Source organism: Photinus pyralis, unplaced genomic scaffold (assembly GCF_008802855.1).
Source record: "Photinus pyralis isolate 1611_PpyrPB1 unplaced genomic scaffold, Ppyr1.3 Ppyr1.4_LG5, whole genome shotgun sequence".
In the NCBI taxonomy this organism is placed as follows: Eukaryota; Metazoa; Arthropoda; class Insecta; order Coleoptera; family Lampyridae; genus Photinus; species Photinus pyralis.
In genome coordinates, this window is record NW_022170596.1 from 23,176,755 (window position 1) to 23,186,370 (window position 9,616).

The following is a 9,616-nucleotide window of genomic DNA, read 5'->3' on the forward strand; positions in this document are numbered from 1 at the left end:
ATAGGTTCTTTGACTTGCAAAATACATTGAAAATACAAGAAATTAAATTTATTTGAATCATTTTTGATCCGTTACTTAAAATTTTACCTTTAAATATTCTACAGATTAATATTTCCCTTGGAAATGGATCTTTAAAGTATCCAATAAACATGGATAAATAAATAAATACCACTAACCTTCGTTTACAATTCTTCTCCTTCATTGTCACCTTTTTTAACAACTTAAAGACAACACTTTTTAGCTTTTTAGATTTTATTCGCGTTCACACAAAACGAATTTTCTATGGACCGTACCTTTTACCACCTTTAAATGACCAACGCGCATTCCCATGGACCGTACTTTTGGCCAGGTCCACTACCAAAATACGATTTTTTTAAATCTCTCTCCAGTTCGATTACCAGGCCGCTTTACAGAGTGTAATTCAAAACGATAGCCAGAGAATGGGACGACAACTAACAATTTAGAACAATATTAACCCATTGATAAATGTGGGAAGATATGACGGCGCCTTTTAATTAGGTATGTATTCCATATTTTTAAAATGTACATGACCATATAAAAATGAGAGTCACGATTTCTGTTGGTCAAAATACACGTGCTTAACAAGAATGCAACAAATTCAATTCTTTGGCATCGTAATAATACGTTCCAACGTGTTGTCATTGAAATTGTGACCATATAACAATAAACAATAATTTTATGTGTCATTACAAAAGCGGCATTTTTGTATAAGTGATCCTGAAAATGTTATAATTATCTACTAGAACTAGATACTTGTTTTGTCTGTAACATTTTTTATATCTCTTTATGATGATCCACATCTTTTTGAGGCAGTTTATAGATATTTGTTATCATTACCGATTGGATTTTAATTATTTACACGTATATACATCGGGCGAAAAATGAAATTAAGGAAAGAAAAGGGCGCTGAAGGGGGTTGATACTGTACTTTACCGCTAAGATAAATAATAGAGCTTTTGCTTTGTATAAAAGTAGTGTAATGAAATAACATGACATATGATAGAAGTCGGATGGGGTGTGTCGACCATACCGAAGATCTAACGACCATCCACCTATTGTTAGCGCTTCGCGTCCGCGGCGCCCAATCTATTGTTAAAAGTGTAATATCACGTTCGCATGATGCGTGCTTGCAAGGTGTTATTTTTTACACTATCCCCTGTCTGTATATAGCAGTAATGTTTACAACTTAATTTAATTTGGTGAGTGCATCGGAGCATTTCTATAATTTACACGAAAAAGGCGCAGTGCGTTGCATCGATACTATATAGGAGAAGCTTACAAGTTTCTAAAATTTGCAAATATTCTCCACAAAATGAGTCATGGTTGAAATAAGTATAAAGTGCGAATTTTCCACCGAGCCGAAAAGTCTTCGTTAGTCGCAAGTATTTTCAACAAAAAAAGAAGTCACATCTTGATATCTGCAAAATTGTAGAAGTGGACGAAGATGGATGAACATAAATTAATAGCGCACATCACTAATGTGGTGAACAGCTACTGACACGTGAGAGTAATTTTCTTTAAAGCTATTGGCTTGAACCCACACAAATATCAGTTCCAAAAAATTAACACAAAACGGTCGATTACGTTAAATTTGTATCCAAGGTAGAATACTTTCAACCTGATATTCAAGCACTTGACATTTGTCTTTTTAGTGGGGTGGCCACATCCTATAAAAGTTAGAGAGAACGAAATAGAATAGGATTTGAATTTGTATTCGAGCATTTTTTTTGTTAATTTTCCGGAAAATTATATTTTTGAAGTGCCATTTTAGTTGGAGCGGATTGATCATCAATACCAAAAAGAACTACCTTAAAACCATTTTATTTTTGTTTTATGATATAAGACTTTATCCTCGACTTTAGTCCTTTGGTCGGCTCATTTGCTTCTGCTGCACCTTGTTGGTTTTTTATACTGGATGTTTTATTTTATACAAAAAATAGTTTTGTTCACTTTTCCTTAGTTCTGTAATAGATGTGCTATTTGGTTGTACCATAATGTGTCTTCGTATAATATATCTGTGTATACCTTTTGACTGTCAGTCCAGTACTATTGACAGGATAATTTGAGAGGGGTAAACAGATCTTTAGTCCTGTTTTCGATAATCGAGAACTGAGATGAATTCGTAAATAAAGACATCTTTTTTAGGGGAGCTTAACATACATTGAGAGATCAATTTACTGAGCTATGGTAAAGACAGGGTAGCTCTGTGCGAGTTCGCATAATGAATGTACATTTCTTACATTTCACATGTCTTCTTGATAACGAATTTCCATGCAAAAAACACTCAATTATTTGGAGAAATTTTTGGAATCTAAATTCCTATATTTAATATAATAATCGCGGTGTGCTAGTTCAAGCCAGAAAGTGTGAAAAATGATGGAGTATATTTCCGATCAATTTCGCACAAAACATTTAATACACCTTCTCTTTGTAACCCTCCCTCTGAGACAAAGCGAACGAAAAGGACAAACGTATTAGGGATGAGATTTCACTCAGACAGATTGAAACAATGACATCGCGATATGAAAGGAAACGTAATGAATTGATGGCGCTTTCACCGCGCTTTCTTCGCAAGTTGTTCATCGGTTTTTCAACCACCACGTAGGTGTAAATTTAAAAATATTTCTTCCAAAAATAAAGTGCATTTGTATAAAATCGCTACTGGAATTTATTTACGCATTTTAATAAAATGGAGCAATTCGATAAATTTCTGTTAGTCTCTTTATTCAGTTTTCGAATACAAAAGCGTATTTCCATTAACAAACAATTGGAAAATTGCCAACAATTCATCATTTTGTTTATTGTATTCCACTATACGAATTTATTTATTGTAGTATCAGGCATTGTATTATAGGGTATTCGCAAGTTGGTTTTAATAATTACTTCGGCTTAGAAAACCAACAATGTTAAGTGGTGCCATTCGTGGGACAGAAGAAAAGACGTAAATAATTCTATTTCACTTGTTCCGACGCACTGCCTGTTAAAAATATCAATAGCGCGCCAGATAACTCGCGATGTGGCGCTTTTGTGCAGAGATGAATATTATAAAGGGACAAAGATTCTACAATACAACACACAATGAATACAATACAATAGTGTTGTATTCAGTATTGTATACATATAATAGAACTATAGAAGCAAGCTTAATGCCATTTCAAACATGCTGTTATCAGCAATGCTGCTAGCGCCACATGTGCCGGGAGTCGGAGCTAATTGTAGCGTCTCTCCCGTCGGAAAGCCGTAAATCTGACGACGTCCCGCTAACGGAAACACGCCGTTGCTCTTATTGCAAGCAAATACTTTACCTACCTTTCGTCGATTGATACACTATCCCGCTATTTTGCATATTTATGAGTTTAATAAAGAAAGCGCGTTTTCAAAAAAATAAAATGGAGACTACCACCTACTAATGGAGTGAGAACGCTAACTGTCCGACATTACTACACCTGATCTTTAGGCCTATTGTAAAATTTTCGATTCTTAAAGCTCAAACGATTTATGAATGAAATACAAACCTTTAAAATGTACCACTTATCATGTCAAGGTGTGCCATGAGTAAAAACGGCTTGAATTGGGCCGAATGAACCGAGGCTAGTCTTCCAAGACGAATTCACAGAAATTACTAACGCTCTATAAAGTTCTGCAGTTTTATTTACACCCCTAATTTTTCTTGTCTAAAACTACAGGTAGGTACATCCCGTCAATTTTTTTAATTGTTATTTTCAACCAATGAGTTTGTGCTTCACAGTTACTCCATCAGCTGCTGATTACCGATTACTCAAAAACGTCTTAAACCCTTGGACTTCGGCACACATTGGGAAACAAAAAATTTTCAAACCAGCCATAGTAGAATTTACAATTACCTTAAAATGGGACGAGCATATAAATAACGTTGTTAATTCAGCACTAAAAAATTTAGGGTTTCTAATACGTAATACCTCCGAATTTCAAAATATCGTTTCCATAAAAATGATCTACAACTCCCTGGTACGATCTAAATTAGAGTACGGCAGTAGAGTTTGGAATTCCGGTCTACAAATCCATAAAAAAAAAATAGAGACAGTTCAAAATAAATTCTTAAAATATCTACATTTTAAGAGGCACGGTATTACCCCCAATATGATCAATATCGGGAAGTTAGAGAGGAAAATCATATCATGCCGTTAAAATATAGGAGAGAAGTTGCTGATATTTGTTTCATGCACAAATTGATAAATAATAGAATTGACTGTCCTAATTTGTTATCACTTGTGAATCTGTATGTTCCAGCTCATAAAACCAGACCAAAAAGTATATTTTATGTGCCTAAGTGTCGAACCGGTCACAAATTAAAATCGCCAATGATAAGGGCAGCCATAACCACCAATGCATATATTCACCAGACCAATTCTAATATATTTAATGTAAACTTAACATTATTTAAAAAAAGGAGTTATTGCATATTATTATGACAAAATCTAATAGGTCACGAGCCAGAAAACTTGAACGAGTGTCCGTAATGTCTTGTTACATCTTTGATATTGCATTTTGGTATTTGTTTTTTTTTTAGTATTGTTGTTTTGTTACTTTTGTTTGTTTAAGTTGTTAAAGCCAAAACCGTTGACTGCTGGCAATGTAAAAGGGCAAGTCCCGTTTTGTTAGTAAATAAAATAAATAAATAAATAAATATTTCACCACAGAGTGAGAGACAAAAAGCTATGTAATCTTATTCGCCCATATGAATAAAAGGAAGCAAATGCTAATACTTGCAAAATTCAAAGTAAATACTCGTAAGTGCCCCTTTATACTGGTTTGTTTAGCAGCGCTGCACTGCGTCCTGTCCTTCTGCTTCTGCTTAGCAGCGCTGCTAAGTCGCCCAGTACGAAGGAGCACTTACGAGTATTTACTTTGAATTTTGCAAGTCTAAGCATTTGCTTATTTTTATTCATACGGGCCACAGAAAAATTAAAATTCTCTACAAATTTTGTCCCAAACATTTTTTTATATACTCGACGGTTTTTTAAATAGAGTACGGAGATCGCACCGCTCTTGCCGATTTACAGCGTAATACAAGGTCAACTCTAAGTGACGGAAAATACTATGCCGTGTAAAGGTTATAAATCATTAAAATATATACAGTGTGGTGCAAATTTACGTAGTTTAGACGATGGTTAGTTTTTGTTTAAATATCCGCATTTTATTTTGTTATAGCGTAGTATCGTACTGTATGGGTGGCACTCCCTAGGTCAGTTAGTTAAGGAAAGATAAGCACATTTGTTATAATTGTATTAGGTTTTTGTAAAAGTTTATTTAGTTTCAAGAGGAATATGAGTAGCGCTTATCGCTAAAAGTTAGTTAACTTTGTAAATAGATGTCACAGGTGGGCGTTTTAACTAAGGTTTCTGCGTACGTGAACAATAGAATAAGGAAGTGAAAAACGGACATGACAATAAGGGAAGTTTTTGAATAGAAGAAGTGTTTCAACGGGGATTTCTCGCTTTTTATTTTAAGCCGTTTGTAGGAAGTCGGGTTTTGGTCCGCGGCATATTGGAATCAGTGTCAGTGTTACTTAGACGTTTTTTGGAGTAATTAAATTGTTGTCTGTTAATAAAGTAAAGTCAGTTTATAGGCAGTAAATGTTATAAAAGAAACTTTAGTGAATTGAGAGATTATTAGTAGAGAGTAAATATAGTAGTATGTGCATAATAAAGAAGAGAAGTTTGTTCTTGTGATTGTGATTTGTGCGTTTTCGGATTGGCGATCGGGGTTTACGAGTGGATTATTGACAGTTATTATGTTATTGTTTCAATCGAACGTGTGCTTGGTCCTTTTTGTGTATTGGTTTTGCTGCTTTGTATTACATCGTTATTATTTGTTTATCAACCCCTAAATTCGTATTTGGTGCAAAGGAACAGTTTCGTATTAGAATGATGCCAAGTTACGACCCAGGATTTTAAGGGATTCATGCTAATTGTTTTGGTGAGTGACTTTATTTAGTTCAGCTAGCTGGACAGGTGTTTATGGGTGACTATGGGCTATGGTTCTGTATAGTTATAATTGCTGTGTAAACAATGTCAGATGGGACGTTGTATTGGGTTTTAAAACATTTGGAATGAATTCGAGTGCCTAATATTATTAATGACACAACCATTTTTCTCTAATTAATGTCGTAGGTCTAATTACGTTTTAACACACCATTTTGCGAATCGACCGTGTAGTCTTATTTGTTTATTTTCTTCATAAATCATAGAGTATTTCTTGGAATGTTTGTACCTCACTTTTATTTGTTATCAAGGTGCTCATTAATGCGAATGTGTCAGTTTCGATACGATTTATTAAGGTTTTCCTTTATTTGAGAAATATATAGTTGTGTGAGATAACGTGACAATTTTTAATCATTAAAAAATTGTATTATGAGGTTGAAATGTTGAATTATATAGAACAGGATAAGGAAAATTAGTGTAGACGTGACGTTTTTAATGGTATTCGTATTGGTTAGTTTCGTTTCGATGCAGTGTTTATTACTTGTTAAAGTTTAAAGAAATTTAAGTGGAATTTTGGTTTAAATACGAGAGGCGCGTTGAAGTTCGAGACCGAACTACTGTCCCTTTGAAGCATTATTTTTCGTCGTCGTTCTACAATTAAACCTATTTCTAAAAGAAGATATTCTTGGAATAGCTGCCATAGCAACATGTATCCTATTGGACATCTATTCTAGGTATAGCTTATTCTCGGTATATACCTGCATTGTAGAATCGGACCTTAAATAAATATTTTGCATAATTTTGCGGGAGTTTGAAGAAAAATGAGCATATTTTATCTGGAGGAGAAGTTACTTAGTAATACTGCCCCTCCACATAAACTAATTTACTATTGTTTTAATCTTGATTGTCCTAATGATACATCTACACTATGTAATAGTTGAATACATCGAGCACCATATTCTCGGAACTTTTTCGTTTTTGGAGACAAAGCTCTCGGTCTCTTCAATGGCTTGTTTAGAACGAATCTTTCACTTCATGCCCATTCCGTATATCTTGGTGTAAAAGAGCTTCTCCCACCTTAAATCAAAGTATCGGGCACGTACCTGTCTAGTCTTAGTAATTTACCTCAGTTTCGTCATTTTTCACTTTTATCATCGTGTTAAACGTCAATGTGGCAAGTAAATTAGGATCCACTTTTGGTGTCTTTCCGGAAACTTTGTTACATATTGTACTTACTGAAATTCCCACCACAAACGCGCATAAAAAACCAATAACACCATTATACAGATAAGACATACGGTATAGCCAAAAATACTCTCTAGATGTGAAAACATTACTACTTCAGAGTATCAGCTAAAAAATACTCACTGATCGTCTAGAGTTGCAGGCGATGTGGGGTGCAAGGAAATGGTTCCGTTGCAACCACTTACTTGTACAGGCAGTTTCGGTAAGGCTGGTCTCGGGCCGCCGAATGCCGCCCAACAACAAAGTACAATTCCGGCAACAAATCCCGTCATGGCGCCCTTAAACTTGAAGCTACTACTTCATTACATAAGACGCTTACTTACTTTCTGATTGGCACTTCTTGTAAACATACCTAAACTGAATAATGCAAGAAGTGGTCCCCCCAGAATGCCAGTTAGTGTTAGGCTAGATTGAAGAAGGCCGCCTAATAAGTGTGCAAAGAACGCCAATCCTATACAAATAAATCCAAAAACTAATGATATAATCTTACTGTATAGAAATAGCTTGTCGTTTGGAGGGTTGCGGCCCGCGGCTTTGAAATAAATGGGCTGTGTAAGCAAGGGTAAGACTTTAGGAGGTGACTGCAATAGCTCACCTTTAAGTAATCTTCCAATGTTACCGCTGCTAAACAATTCAACGAAGACGACAAAGTGGAAAGTGCAGCGCTGAATAGGCCAGAGATAAAAAGACCACTCAATCCAGGAATGTGGCCCATTATCTGAACGACATAGTAGGGCAGTAACTGAAGAGGAATTAATAGTGTTGTTACATTTCCAGTGTTGTCGTCACCTGATCCGAGAATCTAATACTTCGATTAGCAACAGGGTCACATTGATAGTACTTGGCATAAATTACTAATCCAGTGAACATTGCGCTAACATTAAGGCATCCTGACATAATTATCTTTAAATAAAGTGCCTGACGTGCACTTTTTAAATCCTTAACGCATAAGTATCTCTGTATCTGCGATTGATCGGTAACATTCACTGACAGATATATGACTCCACCACCTATTATTAACGAAAACCAGGAATGTCGAACGGTAGGATCGATGTCAAAACTAGAATTGCATTATTCGTGGTTTACACTAATTAAAGAAACTAGTAAAATGGCAGAACTTACTTTAAGAAGCTCGTTCTGTTTCCTTCCTTTGCTATTCTCCAAATTTCTGAAAAGCTTCCTGTTTGCAATATTGCATGTATTGGAACGCAAGTTACTGCTGCAAACATGAGTAACGACTGAAATGCGTCTGTTACAATTACAGCCTTCATGCCACCAATAGTCGAATAAAAGGTGCATACTAAACCTAAAAAGGTAGTGGTAAAAGTGGAACCCTATGGTTGATTTGAATGGTGACCTAGACTTAAGATCGCAGCACTTTTCGGTATTCCAGTAACTGCATCTAAAGCAAGAGCCGGCGCATACAAGGCCAATCCGGACTGCATAGTCATTAGAATGGTACGCGTAAGGGAGCCAGCGAGTCTTGCTACCATCCCAAATCTCTTTCCCAAGTACTGAAATTTGATTTGTACGAAAGCAGTTCAGGTATAGTTTGGATAATCTGTTACTCATCCCCAAAGAATGTATTAATTATACTGTTTAATTAAGCAGAACAAGTTTGGGACTCGGTGGCATTGTCTGCGGTCAAAAATATATAGAATTTAAAATTACATGCAGCATTCACTTTTTTTTATTAAAATGCAATTTCTTTGCCCTCAGTGAAATTGAGCATGCTAAGCGTGTGTGTATGGGATTAATAATGTTCAACTTACCTCGTACACACTTGTTACTTGTAAACGGAAAAATACAGGCATGTATATATACGATAGAACGGGCGCAAAAAGAAATATAGCAAAATTGAATACAGCCTGTTGAATACCGTATGTATAACTCTCGCTGGCAGCACCCAATATGGCAACTGCAGATAGTAAAGATGCCATTAACGAAAATGCAACTGGTACTACATGCATGTTACGATTGGCCAACAAATACTCCTAAAAATACCATTCATTAACAAACTAAATTTTACCAATGGTTTTACCGTAACACTTTTCTGCCTGCCTCCTGTAAAGTGATAATATACTCCGACTCCCGCTGATATGAGTAAAATTACAGATATCACGACATAATCAATGATACCAAGGAAAAATACATGCTCGCCCATTTTGCGCGCTTCTTGACCATTCACTAATGACTGGCCCCGAACTAGAAAAACTCGTCCTGCCAAAGAATGTATCAGCAGCTCGGAACACTAACCCACGATTGGCAATTAGGGTTTAATTATAATATGTTGGATAGAATGCATAACATTCAAAAAAATGTAAGTAATTGAATTACATAACCAAACGGCGCAATACTTAATATGGTAATTTCCTTACGATCATTTT

The 9,616-nt window shown here is 35.5% G+C and overlaps 1 protein-coding gene across 1 annotated transcript; it reads right to left on the reverse strand.

Annotated features, from left to right (window-relative positions):
- Positions 1 to 6,889: 6,889 nt before the first annotated feature.
- Positions 6,890 to 9,413, reverse strand: LOC116172369 (putative sodium-dependent multivitamin transporter). Its single transcript, XM_031489578.1, has 10 exons — positions 9,271 to 9,413; positions 9,002 to 9,223; positions 8,587 to 8,743; positions 8,352 to 8,535; positions 8,019 to 8,289; positions 7,825 to 7,971; positions 7,553 to 7,777; positions 7,353 to 7,507; positions 7,110 to 7,302; positions 6,890 to 7,061 (listed from the first exon to the last, which is right to left on the reverse strand). The coding sequence occupies exons 1-10, from the start codon at positions 9,391 to 9,393 to the stop codon at positions 6,999 to 7,001; spliced, it is 1,740 nt and encodes a 579-aa protein (XP_031345438.1). The 5' UTR covers positions 9,394 to 9,413; the 3' UTR covers positions 6,890 to 6,998.
- Between the last annotated feature and the right edge of the window lie 203 nt (positions 9,414 to 9,616).

Excerpts from the sequence above, each read along its gene's own strand:
- LOC116172369 (XM_031489578.1), bottom strand. The coding sequence starts at position 9,393 with ATGGGCGAGCATGTATTTTTCCTTGGTATCATTGATTATGTCGTGATA. Across the intron at positions 9,224-9,270 it reads GCAGGCAGAAAAGTGTTACG|GAGTATTTGTTGGCCAATCG; the intron begins GTAAAACCATTG and ends TGGTATTTTTAG. Across the intron at positions 8,744-9,001 it reads AAGTAACAAGTGTGTACGAG|TACTTGGGAAAGAGATTTGG; the intron begins GTAAGTTGAACA and ends ATCAAATTTCAG.